This window comes from Papio anubis, chromosome 7 (assembly GCF_008728515.1).
Source record: "Papio anubis isolate 15944 chromosome 7, Panubis1.0, whole genome shotgun sequence".
Lineage (NCBI taxonomy): Eukaryota > Metazoa > Chordata > Mammalia > Primates > Cercopithecidae > Papio > Papio anubis.
Window position 1 is genome coordinate 17,820,593 of NC_044982.1, and position 24,271 is coordinate 17,844,863.

The 24,271-nt window shown below is 36.3% G+C and overlaps 1 protein-coding gene across 14 annotated transcripts in view; it reads left to right on the forward strand.

Moving 5' to 3' along the window:
- EML5 (EMAP like 5) overlaps positions 1 to 24,271 on the forward strand; it is a 221,287-nt gene that overhangs the window by 81,507 nt on the left and 115,509 nt on the right. For all 14 annotated transcript variants that reach the window (XR_002523464.2, XM_031667922.1, XM_003902140.5 and 11 more), the window contains 4 exons: positions 1,712 to 1,897; positions 3,301 to 3,436; positions 5,749 to 5,950; positions 13,987 to 14,124. Coding sequence is in view for 13 of the 14 variants with exons in the window: in XM_031667922.1 (XP_031523782.1) it covers positions 1,712 to 1,897; positions 3,301 to 3,436; positions 5,749 to 5,950; positions 13,987 to 14,124 (662 nt within the window). In the remaining variant the exon portion in view is untranslated. The remainder of the gene's footprint in view (positions 1 to 1,711; positions 1,898 to 3,300; positions 3,437 to 5,748; positions 5,951 to 13,986; positions 14,125 to 24,271) is intronic.

Here is a 24,271-nt window from a genome sequence, read left to right on the forward strand (position 1 = left end):
TACTGTATTGGAAAGCGTGTGTGTGTGTGTGTGTGTGTGTGTGTGTAAGTAATATTTTCATCATCACTGAAAGTTCTATTGGACAATATTGATTTGGAGTCTAGAACAATGGTTCTTAACCCTTGCTGAGCATCAAAATCATTTGGATACCTGGGCTTCATGCTTCAGAGATTCTGTCCCAGTTCGTCTCAAGTGGGAGTCCAGGCATCCCATTTTATAATTTCCCTAGGTGATTCTAATGTGAAGCTAACACTGGGAATCACTGATCTAGAAGAAAATAATGGATTCAAATTAGGACATGCTGAAAGAAAGAGAACAAGCCACTTATATACACAGAAACTGTGGAGATTTTAAGTTTAAAAAGTATAAAGTTTCATTAATTAAAGTACTTATTAGATCTTTGAATAGATAATGATCATAATTTTTAGTTATTTGAGGCTTCAAATTTTAAAATAATGTATGATAATAAATTGTGTTATTTTAAATGTTAATTACTTATTACAAAGTTGAATTTATTCTTTGGGCCTAATTTCTTCATGCAGAACTATTTAATGTATATATCTCTGTCCTGTCCCATTTTTTTGGTTTATTTTTTAGAGATGGGATCCTACCATGTGGCCCATGCTGGAGTGCAGTAGCTATTCACAGGCATGATTTATAGCTCACTGTAGCCTCAAACTCCTGGCCTCAAATAATCCTCCCACCTCAGCCTCCCAAGTTGCTGAGACTACAGGCATTTGCCACTGCGCCCACTTCCCCCCAACTCCTTTTTCTTTAAATTTCTCTCCTTGAACTATAAAATTTACCTAAATCCACCTAATAGAACAAAACCCCTGGTAATGAAGATTCATGTTTAACTTCTTATTTTCTCCCAAGAGTGAACAAATCATTCCCCATGGACATCTATCTTATTTTTTTAAGCTTTACAAGCAAAGCAATTGCTCAGCTTTGAAAACATCAAATATTACAGCTACAATAAGCTGTAGCATACTCCTTTTCCTATCTTTAATGTTTCTATCAGAGAGAGAACATTAGATTTGGTCCTTTTTCTTCTTAGTCTATTCATTGCTAACCCGTTCCCAAGTTTTTAACCTAAATTTTTTTTTTTTGGTTCTGTTTTTTCTTGAGACAGTCTCACTCTGCACCCAGGCTGGAGTGCAGTTGTGCACTCTCGGCTCACTGTAACCACTCTGCCTCCTGAGTTCAAGTGATTCTCGTGCTTTAACCTCCCGAGTAGCTGGGATTACAGGCATGCGCCACCATACCTGGCTAATTTTTGTATTTTTAGTAGAGATGGGAGTTAGTCATGTTGGCCGGGCTGGTCTTGAACTCCTGACCTCAGGTGATCTGCCTCCCTTGCCTCCCAAAGTGCTGGGATTACAGGCATGAGCCACTGAGCCTGGCTTAATCTAAGTTTTATATAGTTTTCTTTTCAGAAACCTAAGGAAAGCATAGCATATTTTAAAAATAATCTGATTAAAACCCCTTATTCTTACAGATAAGAATTGAAACCAGTGACTATAGGTATGCTATAACATAGCTTTTGACAACACTAGGATGAGAATCTGAACGTTGAATGCTATTTTATCATAAGGCAATTTCTTAGTTAATTTGTAGCTCACTGCTGTAATATAGCATCAAGGTATTGGGAATGTTTTACTTTATTTTGTAAGAATTCTCTGGTAATTTGATTATACTGTATACCTTTTAGTTCTGGAGTTTATGTGGAAATGCTCTGACCCCAAAACGAGGTGTCTTTGGTAAGACGGGTGACCTTCAGACAATACTGTGCCTAGCCTGTGCAAGGGATGAATTAACATATTCTGGTGCACTCAATGGGGATATATATGTCTGGAAAGGAATCAATCTTATACGAACAATACAAGGAGCCCATGCTGTAAGTATATTTAAGTATTTTAAATACTTTAATGTGTATTGCTTAACCTTGTCTCAGAATGACATATTACTTAACCTTGTCTTAGAATGACAGACTGCATAATATAGTATATTGTTTCTAGTCAGTTTGGTTGCTTGAAAAATGCTTTTCTAACTGAATTATATATTTGTTTTCAAGATTTCAATGAAGAAATCACTTAGACTCATTGACATTTATTACATTAGTATAGTTAGTATCTTGTTAAAGCTATTGCTTTAGTATGGTGTCTTTCTGAAGAGTAGTGTTGAAAAAAAGCTTGTTAACTTCAATCTAAAAGTATTCTAGATTAACCACACCAGAATAAAGCTAGTGCTCTTGAGGCTAATTTACCAGAGGCAATTAAATTTTTGTGTAAATAACTTACTAAACTGAAAAAGAAATCTGCTGTTTAAACTGTTTAGTGTTTTTTGGTTTGAGCTTTTTAGCAGTTGGGTCCCCTTTACAAAGTAAAGGGAGCTGGATAGCACAAAGCCGCCACGTTGTTAACAGCAAGATCTTCATGTAGAAAAGTCCTCAGTGCATTACACTTCTATTAATTGAGTTTTCCTACCCTTTGCTTTTTTACTTTTTAAATTTTTTGTTGTTGTTGAATTGTTTTTATTTCCCTTATTCATTTGAATATTAGGGTTATTAACCTTTTGACAGTCATACGTGTTGCAAATATTTCTCCAATCTGTTTGTCTTTGCTTATTATATCTTTTCTCATATGAACAAATTTAAAACTCGTGGGTGATCTGCCATGCCTAGAAAAGTCTCTCACAGCCCAAAGTTACCTAAATGTTATTCTGACTTTTTCTAATATTTTTATTTTTTATATTTAGTTATAAATGGTTATATTTTATGTTCATCTATAATTCATTTTTACATGTGGTATAGGGTTTAAATTTATTTTCTTTTATGTTATATCCATATAATTAAATACCGCCTTGGTTATATATAGTCATGCCTTGATATTTTGCGGGGATTGGCTCCAGGACTACAGATACCAAAATCTGCACATACTCAAGTCTTGCCCTGGGAAACCTGCATATGTAAAGCCCTCCCTATCTATGGGTTTTGCATCCCACAAAGGTTGCATTTTGTTCTGGGTTTTATTGCTGATGTGGAAATGTGGATTCAGAGCTGACTGTATTTATTGAAAAAAATCCATATAAGTGAGCCAGTGAAGTTCAAATCCACAAGGGGCAACTGTATTAAGTTCCTGTAGACTTACTTCTAGATTTTCTTTTGTGTTTTCTGATGTATTTGTTTATTCTTATATCCTACCAAAATATTGTTGGATTGGTTTAAAAGGGTTTCTACCTTCATATAGTAGATGTTCTTTAAAAACATTTTTTGTTAAATTATTTTATTTCCTCTTCTAGGCAGGAATTTTTAGCATGAATGCTTGTGAAGAAGGCTTTGCTACTGGTGGCAGAGATGGTTGTATTCGTCTTTGGGATTTAACTTTTAAACCAATTACTGTGATTGATCTCAGGGAAACAGACCAGGGATACAAAGGTAATAACAAAACGAATGTCTTATTACTAGGCAAACTCTAAACTTCCCAAAGATTATCTCTTTCTTTCAGTAAGTATCAATGTAAGTTTTGTAAATATAAATAAGACTCATATTTGCCTCTTTACCCTGTATGCATTTGATTGAAATTCTTCTATTAAGGAGAAATTTTGCCTGTAAAGAGTTTAGGTTCATTGTTAGGAGAAAGATTCTTTCATAAATCTAATGTCTATTATAATGGGACCTAGAGAGAGATGTGAGAGGTACTCACTTAGTATCTTTGGATTTTGAAAGTATTTTACTATTAGAATGCTAACTATAACTATTTAACAAATAAACTATTCTAAATAAACAGTTGGGGGTAAATGTTGAGGGTTGGGGAACTTTTGTTCAGGATGATTTAAATGTGGATAGATGTATTTTTCCTTCATTCAAATTTGTCAGCAATTGGGGGGCTTTTTTTCTCTTGGGGATTAAAAAAAATTGATGTAATAAAACAAGACCTTTTACTATAAAAACTACCCTCAGGTTTGTGTTTAAACCATATTCCAGTCACCTACAAGTTGTGTGACCTTGGGCTGGTAGTTTACCCTCACTGTAAATGAGAGTAAGAATAAATATATTATTTAGGATATAGGATCAAATGAATTGATATTTCTAAAATGTTTATAAGGATAACACATAATAAGCATGTCAATGTTAACTGTTACTCTATTTTCATTAGTTTTGCTAAACATTATTGTGCTTTAAAGCTTACAAAATAATTTGAGACTTTTTCTTATCTGATCCTCATAAGGACATTGTGAGGTACATGGTGTCTTTATATTGGCCATGTAACACACATGAGAAAAATGAAAAACACAGTAGCTTTCCTAAGATTACAACAGACATTGAGGAGTATGCAGAAAAAGTAAAATTCTCTCTTTTTAATGATTTTATGAGTGTATTGAAGAAATGAAATATAGACAAGTAAAAAGTCAGATTATTAAAAGAAAAAGAATACAATTCTATAAAGGTAATTTACTAATTGAGTACTTATTGAACAATGCAGACTGAAGTGTTGTAAGACTGGCTGAGCAAGTAGATATGGCTAGAGTTGTCTACAAGGGAGAAGGAAGAAGAGTACATGTCTGAAGGCTGGGTAGGAACTAGGTACATAAAAAGACAGAAATATTTCATGTAGAAAACAACATGGACAGTTGAAGAAAATGTGAATATAGATCAAGGACTTACATATTTTCTTCTGTCTCACATCTAAGATATAAAAGGTACAAAATTAACTTCAATTTAGGAATATTGGAATTATTGACACAGGATATTTTGGGTGCCACCTTGCCAGCTGGAGACCTTCATGGCTGGCAACGCCCCTGTCCAGGGCTGCACTGGGCTGCAGGCTCGCCAGGAGGTACCCTGCCCCCTTGGCCTGGCAGGCTGTGCTTGGCTTGCACTCTGGCTGGATCCTACACTTGCTGCAGGATATGTGCTCAGCCCGTGGCTGGGCCGGGTGTGCTGTGACCTGCTTCTGCCTTGGGCGTTGGCGTCTGGATGAAGGGAATGTGGTGGCACCTAAAAAACTTGGGGACTCCAGCGACCCTGAAGCCCCAAAGCGGGTGTTACAGCAAGTTAATAGCTCTTTCGGTCCTGCCCAATAAATGGGGCGTGTGGTGCCCAGTGGCTCCCTCTCCTGTTGCTTGGTGAGTAGGAGGGGAATGCTACAGGTCTAATGTCTGTACTCACTGTTGGGTGAGTTCCAAGTTCTTGTCCCACATCCAAGAAGAAAGAGGTTGTACTGACAGCTGGCAAGTGAACAAGGCAAAGAGTTTTACTGAGTGACAAAACAGCTCTCAGTGGAGAGGGTACCCGAGATGGGCTGAAGTCAGGTAGTCTCCCCTACCTGCAACCCCCCACCCAAAGGTGGGCAGTCCCCAAATATGGCTGAGTCTGGAGCTTTTATGGGCTCAGAATGAGCAATTGCATGCTGATGGGTTTGTGAGTATGCAAAAAAGGCTTTAAAAAGGCATCACTCAAAGATGGGCACAACACTATAAAAAACCAATTAGGGAAGGGTAAATATGTGTAAAGTAGGTGAAAGGTGGGGATCAATCAGAGGAAAGTGCGCCAAATGGAAAGAGATGTTCTCAGTTGGTCTGTGGATTTATCCAAGACCTGTAGCTTGGCTTTCAGGCTTTAAACTGTCTTAGGTTTGAAGGTTGGATTTCACCGGGACTTGCCCCTATCTGCATAGGGATTTGTCTGCCTCCTGCTGCTATCATTATTACAACATTATATATTAAATACAATTTACTTTTTACTAGGTTTGTCTGTAAGGAGTGTGTGTTGGCGAGGTGACCACATTCTAGTTGGAACACAGGACAGTGAAATTTTTGAAATTGTGGTGCAAGAAAGAAATAAACCTTTTCTAATTATGCAAGGGCATTGTGAAGGTGAACTTTGGGCACTTGCTGTCCATCCTACTAAACCTTTGGCTGTGACTGGAAGTGATGATCGTTCAGTCAGGTAAGCAAATTATAAAGTAATTCCATAGGCTGAGATGTATCCTTAGATAAACATAAAGAAAACATGGCCGGTCGCAGTGGCTCATGCCTGCAATCCCAGCTCTTTGGGAGGTCAAGGCAGGTAGATCACAAGGTCAAGAGATTGAGACTATCCTGGCCAACATGGTGAGACCCCATTTCTACTAAAAATACAAAAGTTAGCTGGGCATGGTGGCGGGCGCCTGTAATCCCAGCTACTCGGGAGGCTGAGGCAGGAGAATTGCTTGAACTCAGGAGGTGGAGGTTGCAGTGCACCGAGATCGTGCCGCTGCATTCCAGCCTGGCAACAGAGTGAGACTCTGTCTCAAAAAAAAAAAAAAAGAAAGCTTAAAATACTCCGATTAAAACTTTATTAGCTCATGGTAAAACAAATGAACATAAGTAGTAAGTACTGAAAATTAATAGAATTATTAGTAATATTTTTCTCTTATAAATATATGATACGGAGTTTGTTCCATATCAGAATGTGCAGAACTACTTCCTTCTTTTTAACAGGAATATAATATTTCACTGCATGGGTATACTGTAATTTATTCAACTAATCCATTACTGATGGAAGATTAGTTTCCTCCAGTTTTGTGTATTTTATAAATACAGGGCTTGCAATGAATATCATTATACATTTCTCATTTTGTACATGTGTGAATATCTCTGATAAATGTTTAGCAGTAATCAAAGGATGTGTGTATTTTAAATTTTGATAGGTAAGGCCTTACATAGAGGCAGCAACAATTTATACACCTATCATGAATATATTGCCAGTGCCTGTTTTCTCACACCCTTAACAGAACTAATTATAATACCAAAAGGTGAAAAATGATACCTTATTATATTTTGAAAATGTGTATTTCTCTTATATTGAGGGTGGTTGAGTATGTTTTTATATGTTTAGAGGACATTTTTTTCCTTGACCTGTTCAAATCCTTTGCCTATTTTCTATTAGTTCATAGATCTTTTTCTCTACTTGATTTTAAATAAGATCTAATGATATCTGTCTATATATTAAAGAAATTAGAAACTGTGTCTGGGATAGTGGTTCTCAAAATGTGGTTCCTTGACGAGCAATATCAGCATTATCTAAGAACTTGTAAGAAATGCATATTCTCAGGCCTTTTACAGGACCTAATACCAGAAATTGAGCAATTTGTGATTTCAGAAGCCTTCCAAGTGACTACAATATACTCAAAAGTTTGAGAACCACTGATCAATTTTAGGAGTTGAAATTTGTTTCCCCCAATTTGTCTTTTTTTTCTCCCTGATTTCATCTGTAAATATTTCAGTTTGTATCTTGAAAAGATATCTCAAACATCACCACGATACTCTTATCACGTAGTGTTCTGTATCTAGCTGGTATAGAAATTCCCGATTGTCTCATAAAATATTTTTATGATTTCTTAAAATCAGGATCCAAATGAGCTTCATGTATTGCGTTTGTTGGTATGTCTTTTCAGTCTCTTATTCTACAGCTTTCTTCCTTCCCTTTTTGTTCTTCTTACAGTTTATTCAGGGTTTCCCACATTCTGGATTTGGCTAATTGCACACCCATAGTGTATTTTAACATAGTCTGTGTTCCTTGTATCCTGTAAATTGGTAGTTAGATTTAGAGGTTTGATGAGATACAGTTATGAATTTTCACCAAGGATATTTCCTAGGTGGTGATGTACTCCTGCTTGATGGTATGTAATGTGTAGTCTCCGTTTTTTCTGGTAGCGACCATTGATGATGATTGTCTAGGTCAGTGTTTCCCGACCTTTTTTCATTGTCACTTTCTTACTTTTTTTTTTTATTGATCACACCCTCACTTTGAAATTTTAAGACCACAGACAACTGTGTATCTCTTTTTGTATTGTGGCCCCTTAAGAGAACACAAACCATTGTATAATATTTAAGATATTTTACCCCTAAGAATTCATTTTTACCCCCTTTCATGGAATATTACCCCCGTTGAGAATACATGGCCTAAGTCTATCATTTTAATAAGTGTTTCAAATGGTGGCATTCTAATACTTATATTTACCACTCATTATTCATTTGTTAGCTGTAGTATTTCTATAAAGAGAATTTCTTCTCATCAATTATTTATTTATCCTGGGTATAGTAAAAGCAGAAAAGTGCTTAATTCTTTCTGTATATTTACCAATTTAAAAAAGTTAGGTGGTTCCCTAGAATCCTTTCTATAAACTTTCCACATTTCTTGCCATTTTTTTCTGTAGGGTTGTTGATCTTTTTCTCCTTTTACTTTTAGCAGCTCTTTATATATTATGGATGTTAACTCTTTGCCTATAATGTAAATTGCAAGTAATTTCAATAGTTTGTTACTTGCTTTTTCTTTTTTTTTACTTCATGTAGGTTGTTTTAGGTAAGCAAAAATTCTTGTTGTGTTGTTATTTTTTATATAGCTGAATTTATCAGTATTTTCTTTCATGACTTCTAGGATTCTATCGTAAAGAAATCTTCCCAAAAATTATTTTTAAAAAATTTTCAATATATTCTTCCAGTACATTAGTGGTTATATTTTTATGTTTAACTCCTAATCTATGTAAAGCTTCCTTTAGTGTAAGGAGTAAGATGACCTAATTGTTTCCAGATAATTATTGATGTTTTTTATGGTATGCTAATCAGTCATGCCATTTACTGTCATTGTGCCAGTCTATTTTTGGGGTTTGGGAGATGGCATAGGTCATATGTCTGTAAACTTACTGTGGGGACTACACCTTACTCTGTGCTTTGCTAAGAACTATTCATAATCCTTTCATTGTAGAACTGCTGTTACCAAGTGCTACCTACCTGCTGCCAATAGGACAACTGTTTCTTTAAAAAGTAATTGTTCAGACTACTGTTTCTGTTATTGGTGGCCAATTTATTTGGAATAAAACAACTTCCAATGAAAACAACTAAAGACGTTAGTTAAAATGTAAATCACCTTAAAACCTTCCAAGAACTGACAAGATAATGAGGAGCTATCCAGCCAATTTGTGAAAGAAAATGGGCATCTAGGGGGTCATTGTGCCAAAGCTGCTTTTTGCCCCGAAGGCATTTTTCCTTTGGGTAAACTTGACCTTGGTTTATGGCTTTCTCTTGGAGCACAAGGGACAGACAAGACTGAGCATTTGCCAAAGGAGGATAGTCCAACATATGCTGCTAAAGCTATAAATTAAGCTCCAAAAAATATCTGCTGCGGATTTGTGTGGCAATGGAGACCTCACTTCTTGTTTTAAGTTTTGATAGCACAGGAGTATATAAAGCAGCTTGATATTGTTATTCAAATAGCATTAATTGTCCAAATGACTTTACCACAATAAAGTTTCACATTACATTATGCTGCTTTTGCCTTATAATTTTAGGTTGAATTCATTAGGTAACAGTATTGAGTCTTCAGTAGAAGCTAAGTTCCAAATCCATTCAGTGTTTAATAATATCACTAGAACGTGGGAGGCAGAGGTTGCAGTGAGCTGAGATCGCGCCACTGCACTCCAGCCTGGGAAACAGAGCCAGACTTCGTCTCGAAAGAGAGAGAGAGAGAAAGAGAGAGAGGGGCAATTCTTCATAATTCAGAAAAATTTCAATCTTGGTTCTGAGATCAGAAAATCAATAAAACTTTACCACTGCTAAGCCATTTAACTGCTGTGTTAGCGCAAGTCAGGATTTTCTACTTCTGTATCTGGCAAAAATTCACAGAACTGACAGTAGTTAGTTAAATCCACAGGAGCAAATGAAGTTCACCATTAACGCTATTGGTTAAAAAAACAAGAGACAGTCTTATTTTTTTCTTTGCTAAGTACGTGCTAAAGAATAATACAATGAATACGCACAGGCTTTAAACCCCTTACATTTTCATAATCTGTAAATTTCTTTAAGCCATTTTTTTCTGTACATATTTTTTCCTACCATCAGTTAGTTATAATTCATCTTAGCAGATTCCAATTTAGGTTGTATTGAATTAGTGTTTTCTCAGTGATTTTGAAAATATTCTTGTCTGTAGTTGTTTCGTGCAGACTATTCATGAAAGCAAATTCTTGTCACCTCACACTTGGCATTGACTCCTCAAATAAACAATTGAGTAGTATCTGTAACATCTGTTAACCCATCAAGAATCAAGGAAAACCACTCAAAATTATTTGTCTTGTTTTTAAATTAATTATTGGTAGGGTTCCCAATATTCTCAACTTTTGGAGCAACTGTTCTCATGGAAAGGCTGTAACAGTCTTAAGTCTGTTTTCTCTGGACAGATTTCTGAAGCTGCTGCAATTCAAAATGATTTACCATTTTCATTACCAATAAGTAGCTTTCCTTGCTTGGCTAACAGATCAACCACTCAGAAACTTACTTTTCTTGCAACCTCATTGTATTTTTAAATTTGTAAATAAATTCTGTCATGAGATATTCTGTTTTAAATTTTCTAATTTTTCTGAGCTTACCTGTGAGTTGGAAAAATTGTGATGAGTGCTTAGTCTGATAATTTATATTTGTGTCCTTTTAGCACAGCTACAGTGTCATTGCATAATAAACCTAATCTTTGCCATCTAATTCAATAACAGTATAGCCCATGCTCAATTGTGCCTTAAAAATGTAACATTCTAAGTCCGGTATGAATATACATTGGTAAACAAAAATAATAACAAAATGTTACTATATGGTAGTACAGATAGCCCTCAAAATTTTGTCAAGTTGTAACTGTGTCACTGAAAATTGTAATGTACTGAGGAGCAGTCCAAAGTGATGAGAGTGTATCATCTCTTTCCCAATATCTCAACTCTGCCTCTGTAGTGTGATATAAAGACAGTATGTAAGCCATAGACAATACGTTAAAAAAACAAAAACAAACAAACAAACAAAAAACAGGACCGAGTGTGGTGGCTCATGCCAGCACTTTGGGAGACTGAGGCATGTGGATCACATGAGGCCAGGAGTTCAAGACCAGCTTGGCCAACATGGCAAAACCCTGTCTCTGCTAAAAATAAGCCAGGCATGGTGGCACACGCTTGTAATCCCAGCTACTCAGGAGGGTGAGGCACGAGAATCGCTTGAACCTGGGAGGCAGAGGTTGCAGTGAACTAAGATTGCACCAGCACTCCAGCCTGGGCGACAAAATGAGACTCTGTCTCAAAAAAAAAGAAAAAAAAAATAAGTATACACCTATACTTCCATGAAACTTTATTTACAGACACAGAAAGTAGAATTTCAAATAATTTTCTTGTGTTTCAAAATTTTATTAAAACATTTTTTTCAACCATTTAAAAATGTAAAAATTATTCTTAGCTTTCAGACTGTACAAAAATAGGCAGCAGGCCTGGTTTGGCCCACAGGACATGGTTTGCTGTCCCTTGTGGTAAGAGCGTAGAATGTCACCAGCAAATATCATATTTAATGTTGAAGTATTGAAGATTTTCCTTTGAAATCAGGAAAAAGACAGTTATGCTCATTTTCACCATTCTGTTCAGCTATAGACTAGAAATCTTGGTCAATATAGTAAGGCCAAATGTGTATATGTATAGCATGTATATGTATGTGTATATATATATGTACGCATACACATACACACAGAGATTGGAAAGGAAAAAACAACTGCCATTCTCAGTTGGTTATATATATGTATATGATGTGTTTATATATATAGAAAAATTCAAAGGAAAATAAGATGAATTGCTGGAATTGAAAAGAGAGTTTAGCAAATTTTCTGGATATGAAAACAATATACAAAAATAGTTTTTCCTATAAAGTAGTAACAATTTTAAAAATATAATCAAAGCATTTAGAAAATCTACTTAGTTTTGGTGATCTTTTTCTAATGTCTTGGGGTAGATGCCTATTCATTAAATTGTAGCCTTTGTTTATTTATAATGTAGTTATTCTTTGCTATTTTTGGGGAGATTCGTTCCAGGACCCCCTGCAGATATCATAATCCGTGGATGTTCAAGTCCATTATATAAAATGATATATAATTTGAACATCCTCCAAAATACAGTTACTCTTTGAACAACACAGGTTTGAACTGCATGGGTCCACTTACAGGTGGATTTTCTTCCACCTCTGCCACCCCGAGATCGTAAGACAAGCCTCTCCTCTTCCTCCTCCTCAGCCTACACAATGTGAAGATGATGAGGATGTAGACTTTTATGATGATCCACTTCTACTTAATGAATAACAATTATATTTTCTCTTCCTTATAATTTTCTTAATTATGTTTTCTCTAGCTTAATTTATTGTAAGTATGCAGTATTAGTACATATAATGCACAAAAGTGTATGTTAAACAACTGTTTGTGTTAAGACTTCCAGTCAACAGTAGGTTATTAGTAGTTAAGTGGAGAGTCAAACGTTAGACATGGCTTTTTGATAGCATGGGGATTGGTGCCTCTAACTGTTGCATTATTCAAGGGTCAACTGTACTTTAAATCTCTAGATTACTTATAATACCGTGTAAGTGCTGTGTAAATAGTTGTTATACCATATTGTTTAGGGAATAATGACAAGAAAAAAAGTCTGTACATGTTCAGTACAAATGCAGCCATCATAGGCCTAACTACATTTTCCATCCATGGTTGGTTGAATTTGTAGTTGAAGAACCCATGGATACAGAGGGCCAACTGTATATGCATTTAAAGCTCCCAAAAGTTCCTCCTAAGTACTGTTTCAGCTATATTTCACAAGTTTTGATTTTAAGCAGTTTTATAACTTACTTCAAAGTAGTAACAAATCATTAAGAATTCATCTTTGTCTTTGTATTTTAGATTATATGGAAGTATAATTCTTAATTTTCAAACAATGGGTATCTTCTACCTATCTTTTTTGTTGTTGATTTCTAGCATTGTGGATTCTGAATTTGGATAGTTTTAAACACTAGACTGTATGTACATAAGGATATATACACGTGTGTCTACACACACACTCTCTCTCCCTTTGGTCAGGATAGAAACAACCTACCTAAAAGTGAAAGAATCAATGTTACTACATTGTTTAAAAATGCATTGTATTGGCTCGGTGTGGTGGCTCACACCTGTAATCCCAGCACTTTGGGAGGCCAAGGCGGGTGGATCACCTATGGTTGGGAGTTCGAGACTAGCCTGACCAACTAGAGACCAAACCCGTCTCTACTACAAATACAAAATTAGCCAGGCGTGGTGAGATGCATGCCTGTAATCCCAGCTACTTGGGAGGCTGAGGTAGGAGAATTGCTTGAACCCGGGAGGCAGAGGTTGCAGTGAGCCAAGATCACACCATTGCACTCCAGCCTGGACAACAGGAACAAAACTCTGTCTCAAAAAAAAAAAAAAAAAATTGCAGTGTATCACACTACAGATGCAGAGTTGAGATGTTGGGAAAGAGATGGTACACTCACATCATTTTGCACTGCTCCTCAGCTCATTACAAATTTCAGTGACACAGTTACAACTTGGCAGAATTTTGAGCGCTATGTGCATTACCACATGGTGACATTATTATTTATCACCAGTGCATACTCATCATGTTGAAATAAGAGGAAAAAAGATAAAATTGGACTTTGAATGTTACATTTTTAAGGCACAATGGAGTATGGACTTTACTGGTTTTCAGTTAGATGGCAAAACATTGTGTTTATTATGCAGTGACACTATAGCTGTGCTAAAAGGATACCAAAACAACAACAACAACAAAATGTAGCCAGGTTGGGTGGCACATTCCTGTAGTCCCAGCTTCTCGTGAGGCTGAGGCTAGAGGATCGCTTGAGCCCACAGGGTCAAGGTTATAGTAAGCTATGATCACGCCACTGCACTCCAGCCTGAGTGACAGTGACGTGATGTCACCAAAAAAATTAAAAGCAAAAGATTCTATCAACTTCTGTCATTTAAGCATGAACAGTTCCCATTTTCATAGTTAAGAATTTCTTGCCACAAAACAGATAGTTAAGATATCTAGATTTATCTTAATTAAGATGAGATTATTATTTTAACCAAAATATTTTTATTAAAGTATGCATTAGCTAACTATTCTTTTTTATTTTTAAAATTAAATTTTACAGGATATGGAGCCTAGTAGATCATGCATTAATAGCAAGGTGTAATATGGAAGAACCAATTCGTTGTGCAGCTGTCAATGCAGATGGAATCCATCTTGCCCTTGGAATGAAGGATGGCTCATTCACTGTACTTAGAGTAAGGTATGGTATTAGGGTAGAAATAGAAACACATAGTAATTTGCTCTTCAGTGATACAGAATATATAATGCTTTTTGTTTTTATCCATTTATCCTTTTCTCTTCCCCTTCTTATTAATATATCTATTTCAGATATTAATTTCATGAAGTATAAAAATATATTTATAAAAATAGCTTTGTCTGAAAAATAAACTCAGAAACCTTGGTTTGGGGGGTTAAGAATGCTTAATAGATTAATGGCTAAAATTTTGAGCTATAAAATTTGGGTCCCAACTACTTTTTCCTGTTAGTATAGATTTTTAGTAATGATCCCTTGCCATTTAACAAGCTGAGGCTGTTAAAATGGGTTAATTTTGTTGTTGTTGTTATTGTTGTTGTTATTATTTACAGCTTTATGCTTTAAAAAATGCTTCCATCTCTTCTTTTGTTTGAGCAATTAGAAAAATTTAAAGAATTGGTAAAGCAGTTAACATTTTGTGTTGAATTATAGATAGATAAATTCAATTGAATTCTATGCAGCCAGTAAGAAATTTGCTGTAGATCCACATATGTTCACAGGATAAGTACTTATGAAGTCTTTCTTCTCTACCTCAGTGAATGGTAAGATCCTTCGCTCAGTTGCTCAGTTCAAAAACTATTAACACGGTTCTCTCTTTTGCCTCCCCTATGTAGTTAATTCAAGAGTTCTGGAGAGTCTACTTCCGAAATAGCTCTCAAATTAATCTCCTTCCTTCTGTTCTCACCATTGTACTCTTGTGTAGGCTTCTGTCATCTACTAACTGGATTGGTGGAACAGCCTCGTAGCTGATCTTCTTACCTCCTGTTTTGCTTCCCTCAAGACCTTTCTTCACTCCACAGTGATGATGATTCCTTTTCAAACATGTTTGTGTGCTTTCCTCTTATTTCTAAAGTATGATAAAGGCTTTGTACTGTCCTTAGGATGAAGCTCATAATCCTTCACATGGTATGTAGTGGCCATCGTTCCAGTCTATTTCTCAGTACCCCAGTTTCTTTCATCTATAGGAAACTCCTTTCCTATATTACCGTGCCATACAGTGTATCTTCAAAACTTATTCACTCATTCTAACTGAAACTTTGTACTCTTTAACCAACATCTCCCCATTAGGACAGATACATTATGTTTTCTTGTACTTCTGAGCTTCTACACATGCTGATTCCCCTTTCTCAGACCGGTTTTTATAATGAGATATGCTGAGACTTTTCTCTTAAATTAACATTGTTTATTGTGGTAAAATATATAAACTTCACATTTCAAACATTTTTAAATGTAAAATCCAGTGCCATTAAGTACATTCACATTGTTGTGCAACCATCACCACCCTCTAGCTTCAGAACTTCTTCATCTTCCCAAATGGAAACTCTGTACCCAGTAAAAAATAATTCCCATTGTTCTATCTCCTAAGCCCCTGACAACCATCATTCTACTTTCTGGGTCTCTATGAAAGACATAATTTGACTACTCTAGGTACTTCATATTTAAAAAAATATGAATATAACATTTGAATATAAATTAAAGCTTTTTCCCCAGAGCTCTATAAATATGTCATATTACTTTATTTTGTCATGCTGAAACAGCTTCTTAAACAGAGATGAAAGACTATGAAACCTCCCTGTTGGGCTATCCATACTATTATAATTTGGGCACTGATTTGATCATTGATTCTAGAATCTCTGTAACTATCATCATCTAAGATTAAACGTCTGTTCTTTTTCTCATTGGTTGTTTAATTTCTTTGGAGGCTGCTCTTTAGTTTTGCAGGTTAGAAATATTAGAAACACCTGGTCATTACTTATGAATAATAATTAATATTCATGATCAGCTTCATTTTTTCTTGTCTATAAGAACTGAAAGTATTGGAAGTGCTGGAATTGGAGTGCTCACTTATAGAGGTTTTACAAGAATTTAAGATGCATGTAAAACACTTAAGAATTCCTATCATATAGCTGGTATGCATTCAAAAGTAGTGATTTTTTTTAGTTATACATTTACTTGCTCTTTCAGTTATTGAATGCAGTAGACTGGCTGAAAAGGTATTTATTCCTAATAAGGCTGTATTTTAGCACCTGAATCCAACTTGCTAATAGTATTGAAAGGGTTATTCTGATTATTAAATGCCTTTAAAGGTGAACCACAAAATTCTAACTCAGAAAATGGTCTTCTTAATCCATCTGAATTTACCTGGTTACTATTTCTTCTTGATTTGCTTTGTATTCTCCATATGGTAAAGCAGGATTCATTACTAAACATAACTCTTTTTTTTTTTTTTTTTTTGAGATAGAGTCTTGCTCTGTTACAAGGCTGGAGTACAGTGCTGCAATCTCGGCTCACTGCAACCTCTGCCTCCCAGGTTCAAGAGATTCTCCTGCCTCAGCCTACTGAGTAGCTGGGACTATAGGTGCGCCCACCACGCCCAGCTATTTTTTTTTTTTTTTTGTATTTTTAGTAGAGATGGGGTTTCACCATGTTATCCAGGATGGTCTTGATCTCCTGACCTTGTGATCCGCCCGCCTCAGCCTCCCAGAGTGGTGGGATTACAGGCGTGAGCTACCGTGCCCGGCTCATAACATATTAAAGTACCTGCACCAGGAGTGGGGTTGATGTTAGAGTTGGAAGAAAATAGAATGAATTAGAATCTCACATCATGATTCTTAAATTAGTATATAAGATGGTGTGCCAGGGTAAAGCCACAATATCTTCTTAAAACTTATCTTTTCTTCATAATAAAAACTGTTAACAATTTTAAAAGTATTTTGTAACCAGTCTGCCTTTTTAAAAATTTATTTTTGTGTAACCCCAGCTTCATTAAGGCATAATTAACGAAAACTGTATATATTTACGAAATACAACATGAGATTTTGGTTATACTTTGTGAAATGATTACATCAAGCTAGTTAATATATCCATCACCTCACATACTTAACCACTTAAAGGGTGCGAACATTTAAGATGTGTCTTAGCAATTTTCAAGTATATTCTACATTATTATTAACTCTGATCACCGTGCCACACAGTATATCTTCAGAACGTATTCACTCGTTCTAACTAAAACTTTGTACTTTTTAACCAACATCTCCCCATTTCCCACCCGTACTCCTAATCCCTGTTAACCACCAATCTACTCTCTGCTATGTTTGACTTTTTTAGATTCCAGATATAAGCGAGATCATGCAGTATCTGTCTTTCTCTGCCTGGTTTATTTCACTAAGCATAATGTACACCAGGTTCATCCATGTTGTAGCAAATGACAGGATTTTCTTCCTTTTCTAAAATTATTTTTTAAAATTTTTGTAGAGCCTAGGCCTCACTATGTTGCCCAGGCTTGTCTCAAACTCCTGGCCTCAAGCAATCCTCCCGCCTAAGCTTCTGAAAGTGCTGGGATTATAGGTGTGAGCCACTGTGCCCAGCTGATTTTCTTCCTTTTTAAGAATGAATAGTATATCTATTTCTTTATTCATTCATACACTGATGGACACTTAGGTTGGCCTGAGGGAAGGGGTGACATGAGTAATGTAAAACTGTCTTTCCCCCCTTCTTCAAATATGTCTTTCCTTATTGCTGTGTTACACACAGATTCTATAATCTCTCACCATGTTTTCTTAGCTCTTATGAACATATTTTTTATTTTAATTTTTATTTTAAGTTACAAGGTACATGTGTAGGATGTGCAGGTTTGTTACGTAGGTAAACATATGCCATGGTGGTTTGCTGCATCACCTAGGTGTTAACCCATTTATACCGGAGGTTGCAATTTTTTTTTTTTTTTTTTTTAATGAAAAATCAGACCTTGGCAATGACCTTGAGCTGTAAGATATAAATAATTCCCACAAGCTTGGCATTCCAGTAATGGAGCACCAGGCATAAATGGTTTGAGCTCAGTATGCATTAGCTATTTTTCCTAATGCTCCCCCTCCCCCACCCCACCCCCTCAAAGGCCTCAGTGTGTGTTATTCCTCTCCCTGTGTCCATATGTTCTCATTGTTCAGCTCTCACTTATAAGTGAGAATATGCGGTGTTTGCTTTTCTGTTCCTGCATTAGTTTGCTGAGGATAATGGCTTCTTGCTCCATCCTTGTCCCTGCAAAGGACATGATCTCTTTCCTTTTAATGGCTGCATAGTATTCCAAGGTATACTTGTACCACATTTTCTTTATCTGGTCTATCATTGATGGGCATTTGGGTTGATTCCATGTCTTTGTTATTGTGAATAGTGCTGCAATGAACATACACATGCATGCATCTTTGTAATAGAATGATTTATATTTCTTTGTGTATATACCCAGTAATGGGATTGCTGGGACAAATGGTATTTCTGGTTCTAGATCTTTATGGAATTACCACACCATCTTCCACAATGGTTGAACTAATTCACATTCCTGCCAACAGTGTAAAAGCATTCCTCTTTCTCTTCAACCTCACCAGCATCTGTTGTTTCTTGACTTTTTAATAATTGTCCTTCTGACTGACATGAGATGGTATCTCAATGTGGTTTTGATTTGCATTTTTCTAATGATCGGTGATGTTGAGCTTTTTTACATATGTTTCTTGGCCACATAAATGTCTTCTTTTGAGAAGTGTCCACTCATGTCCTTTCCCCACTTTTTAATGGGGTTGTTTGTTTTTTTCTTGTAAATTTGCTTAAGTTCCTTGTTGACTCTGGATATTAGACTTGTCAGATGGATAGATTGCAAAAATTTTTTCCCACTCCGTAGGTTGCTTCTTTGCCCTGATGATAGTTTCTTTTATTGCGCAGAAACTCTTTAGTTTAATTAGATCCCATTTGTCAATTTTTGCTTTTGTTGCAGTTGCTTTTAACGATTTCGTCATGAAATCTTTGCCCATGCCTATGAACTGAGTGGTATTGCCTAAATTTTCTTCTAGGGTTTTTATAATTTTGTGTTTTACATTTAAGTCTTTAATCCTTCTTGAGTTAATTTTTGTATAAGGTATAAGGAAGGGGTCCAGTTTCAGTTTTCTGCATATGGCTAACCAGTTTTCCCAGCACCATTTATTGAATAGGAAATCCTTTCCCCATTGCTTGTTTTTGTCAGGTTTGTTGAAGATCAGATGGTTGTAGATGTGTGGTCTTATTTCTGAATTCTCTATTCTGTTCCATTGGTCTATGCATCTGTTTTTATACCAGTATCATGCTGTTTTGGTTACTGTAACCTTGTAATACAGTTTGAGGTCCAGTAGCATGATGCTTCCTGCCTTGTTCTTTTTGGTTAGGATTGACTTGGCTGTACGGGCTCTATTTTGGTTCCATATGATTTCTTAAGTAGTTTTTTTTCTAATTCTTTGAAGAATATCAGTAGTAGTTTAATGGGAATAGCATTGAATCTATAAATTACTTTGGGCAGTATGGCAATTTTCATGATACTCATTCTTCCTATCCAGGAGCATGGAATATTTTCATTTGTGTTCTTTTTTATTTCCTTGTGCAGTGGTTTGTAGTTCTCCTAAAGACGCCTTTTACTTCCCTTATTAGCTGTATTCCTAGGTATTTTATTCTCTTTGTAGCAATTGCGAATGGGAGTTCATTCATAATTTGGCTCTCTGCTTGCCTGTTGTTGGTGTATAGGAATGCTTGTGACTTTTACACATTGATTTTATATCCTGAGACTTTGCTGGAATTGCTTATCAGCTTTAGAAGCTTTTGGGCTGAGACAATGGAGTTTTCTAGATACAGGATCATGTCATCTGCAAACAAAGACAATCTGAATTCCTCTCTTCCTGTTTGAATACACTTTATTTCTTTTTCTTGTCTCATTTCCCTGGCCAGAACTTCAATACTGTGTTGAATAGGAGTGGTGAAGAGAGGGCATCCTTGTCTTGTGCCAGTTTTCAAGGGGAATGTTTCCAGCTTTTGCATATTCAGTATGATATTGCTGTGGGTTTGTCATAAACAGCTTATTATTTTGGGGGATGTTCCTTCAATACCTAGTTTATTGAGAGGTTTTAACATGAAGGGATGCTGAATTTTATCAAAGGTGTTTTCTGCATCTATTAAGATAATCATATGGTCTTTGTTTTCAGATCTGTTTATGTGATGAATTACGTTTATTGATTTGCGTTTGTTGAACCAGCCTTGCATCTCGGGGATGAAGCCTACTTGATTGTGGTGGATAAGCTTTTTGATGTGCTGCTGGATTCAGTTTGCCAGTATTTTATTGAGGATTTTTGCACTGATACTCATCAGGGATACTGGCCTGAAGTTTTTTGTTGGATCTCTGGCAGGTTTAGGTATCAAGATGTTGCTGGCCTCATAAAATGAGTTAGGGAGGAGTCCCTCCTTGTCAATTGTTGGGCTATTTCACAAGAAAGGGTATCTGCTCCTCTTTGTATTTCTGGTGGAATTCAGCTACAAATTCATCTGGTCCTAAGCTTTTTTTGGTTGGTAGGCTATTTATTAGTGCCTCAATTTTAGAACTTGTTAATGGTCTGTTCAGGGATTCAGCTTCTTCCTGATTCAGTCTTTGGAGGGTGTATGTGTCCAGGAATTTCTCCATTTCTTTTACATTTCCTGGTTTATATGCATAGAGGTGTTTATAGTATTCTCTGATGCGTGTTTGTATTTCTGTGGGGTCAGTGGTGATATCCCCTTTATCATTGGTTATTATGTCTATTTGATTCTTCTCTCTTTTCTCCTTCATTAGTCTAGCTAGCAGTCTATTTATTTTATTAATTTTTTCAAAAAACCAGCTCCTGGATTAATTAATTTTTTGAAGGGATTTTCATGTGTCTGTCTCCTTTGTGAAGGTATTTTTATGCATGGATGATTCAAATTGGTATTTCTGCAAGGGAAGTAGCATTGGAATGTCCTTTTCTACCATTTTGCTGTCCTCACTTCCCACCATTTTCTGTTAAAAAATGCTCATATCATAGAGTCAAATGAAAACTTACAAATATTTTAAAATAGAAAATTATATATACACATATGGAACTTTGACTTATAGTAAGCTACATTGTGTTATCAACAGCAAACTCCTCAGAGGCACCCATTCCTTCTCATGAATAGGTAGGGAGACTTCATAATAGTGGAAGAGCTTGATTAGCAAGGCTAACAAATTATGCTGAAGATGGAGTAAGGTTTCCTACAGGGTATGGGATAGACTATTAATAATTGTAAATATATAAAATTGCCATTTTGTTTATTGATTGATTGAGACAAGGTCTTGCTCTGTTGCCCAGGCTGGAGTGCAGTAACACAATCACAGCTCACTGCAGCCTCCAACTCCTGGGCTCAAGCGATCCTCCCATCTCAGCCTTCCAAATAGCTGTGACTACTTGGAAGTAGCCACCATGCCTAGCTAATGTTTTAATTTTTTGTAGAGATGTGGTCTTGTCATTTTGCCCACTTGATCTCAAACTCCTGGGCTCAAGCAATCCTCCTACCTTGGCCTCTGAAAGTGCTGGGATTACAGGCGTGAGCCACCATGCCCAGTCAAATTGTCATTTTAAATTCTACCAATGGCTAGCCACTTTTCTGTCTCTGGCAGTGTTAGTACCACATTTTATCAACTTTAAAAGGGATTGTGATAGTTTTTGCTGAAGAAATCACACATTCATTTAAATTTTTTTTCAAATTATTTATAGTTTTTCTGCTCTGCTTCTTGGGAGTAGTGAGTTCCAAAAGTTGTCTCCTGGCTTTAAAAAAGTAACTCTTTGTGTACGTCCATTATTTTTTCACATCAAATGGTTGGTTGCACCCCCACCAGAGAGCCCTATTAGAACATGCTCAGTGTGTCCCATATTAAGTTTCATGCCTCAAACCAAAGTGTCTCTCTCTTACATTACATTTCTACTTTCTTCCCTTTCACAGGAATATTTCTCATAAAACCGTCTAACTTTAATCTCTCTTTTCCTCTAATTAACTTATCAACCTCTATCCTCTTTCCTATATGGCTTTTACTTTCAGCTTTATGTTGAAAAATTGTACCCTATGTCCCTAAAACTAGGAGACATTTTTCACTTCTCATTTAGCTTGAATTCCCAGCAGTATTTGATTCTCTTAACCACTTGCTGCTTCTCAAAATGCTTTCTCCCTTGGCTTTTAGGTGTTTGTTCTCTTTATGTTTTCAGCTTACTTCTCTAGCCCCATTTTCTTCATAGGCTAATTAACTTTTGCCCAGCAAGTAAATATTAGAGTTCCTCAAGGCTCAGGCCTAGAGTTTCTCTTCTTTTTGCTCTATATTTTCTCTATATTTTCTAGGTAGTCTCATTCTGCTAGTCTCATTCTGCCTCTGCCATCAGTTACCATGCATAGCCTGATGACCCCGGATGCACAGCTCCTGCCGTTGTCTCAAAACTTGAGCTGTGCATATCCAGTTACTTATTTAACATCACTTGGATGTCTCAAAGGCACCTCCAACTCAGCATTTCCAAAACTGAACTCATGATATCCCTCCCAAACTGATCGTCTGTCCATGGACCCTATCCTAGTGAATGGCACCATTATCCATGTACCTAAGCAAAAACCTGGGCGTTTTCCTTGATACCTCTTTCTCCTGAACCTAATATCTGTAATCCATCACCGCCATATCCTGTTGATTTTGCTTTCCTAATTAATTTTCTAGGAACATTTTAATTAAGGTTTGTGAATAAGATCAGAATTGTATCTTTAACCTATAGTACATATTATATCCTATAATAGTATGGAATATTATACTACATTGTATTTTAAAGAAGCTCACTTTTTTCTGAAGTCTGAGAAACCATCATCTGCAGTAACCTTCTAATTGGTCTTGATCCTATTAGTATGCTCCTTTAATTTTTTTTTTTTTTTTTTTTTTTTGATATGGAGTCGCGCCCTGTCGCTCAGGCTGGAGTGCAGTGACGTGATCTCGGCTCACCGCAACCTCTGCCTCCCAGGTTCAAGTGATTCTCCTGCCTCAGCCTGCCAAGTAGCTGGGATTACAGGTGCATGCCACCATGCCGGGCTAATTTTTTGTGCTTTTAGTAGAGGTAGGGTTTCACCATCTTGGCCAGGATGGTCTCCATCTGACCTCGTGATCTGCCCACCTCGGCCTCCCAAAGTGCTGGAATTACAGGCATGAGCCACCACACCCAGCCTAATTTGTTTTTTACCTTGGAACCAAATCAGCGATCTGACTGGTACATCTTATCCTAGCTTAACCTCACAAATTAAGGCCAAAAATCTTAACAAGACATATGAGGCCCCCTTCATGATTTTCCCTCAGCCTCCCTCAGCAGACTGAGTTCACACCAGAGTCCCCTTGCTTGTGTCCATTCAACTACAGTGGCCGTCGCAAGCTGAACTTGAATTCTTTCTCTTGCCATCAGCTCTTTCACATCCTATTGTCTCTGCTGAAACATGGGTCTTTACCTCCAGTTCCTCTCTTCTGCTGAGCTAAATCTCATTCATTCATCGGAATAAAATGTAGATGTCATAGCTATCTACTCCACTTCCTTTGATATGTCTCCCCAGAATCACTCAGTTGGAAATGGATTCTTCTGTTGTATGCTCTGATCAACTCTGTACCTTTACTTTGTGATGTATTATGAACTGTTCATGTATGAGTATTCCCAGGCTTTTGCCTCCCTCTGCTTCTTAAAAGAAACCATAGTAATCATATATTAGTCTCCCAGAAGACTTAATTCAGAATGTTTTTTAAAAATTAATAAATTTTCATCTAATAGTTGTCATCTTTCCTTTAAATTTGTCAGAGAAACTCTTCGTGTGAGAGAGTAGTCATATAATTCATAATATTGACATGGCAATATTATTCATACTAAAAAACCAATCAGTCAACCAGAATCTCTCTCTGTTATCTTCTACCGTGTGTGTGTGTGTGTGTGTGCGCATGTGTGTGTTGGTGAGCAGGGGGCATGTTAACAGAAAACCTTGGACATAAACCATTCTTCTCATTAATTGGGAGCAATTAAGTCTCTAGAACAAAAATGCTATAAAAAATACCAAAATACTTCTGAAGAATTTTCCAGAAGCATTTTAATGAAGATCATGAAGGTGATTATAATTATAAAATTTTAAATAAAGGAGGCATAGAAAGTCAAAGCTGCCAAATAGTGTCTTAGACTTTTCTTAAAAATCTTATTCCATATAGGGAGGAAGGAATGGATGGATGGATGGATGGATATGGAGCAAAGGGCAA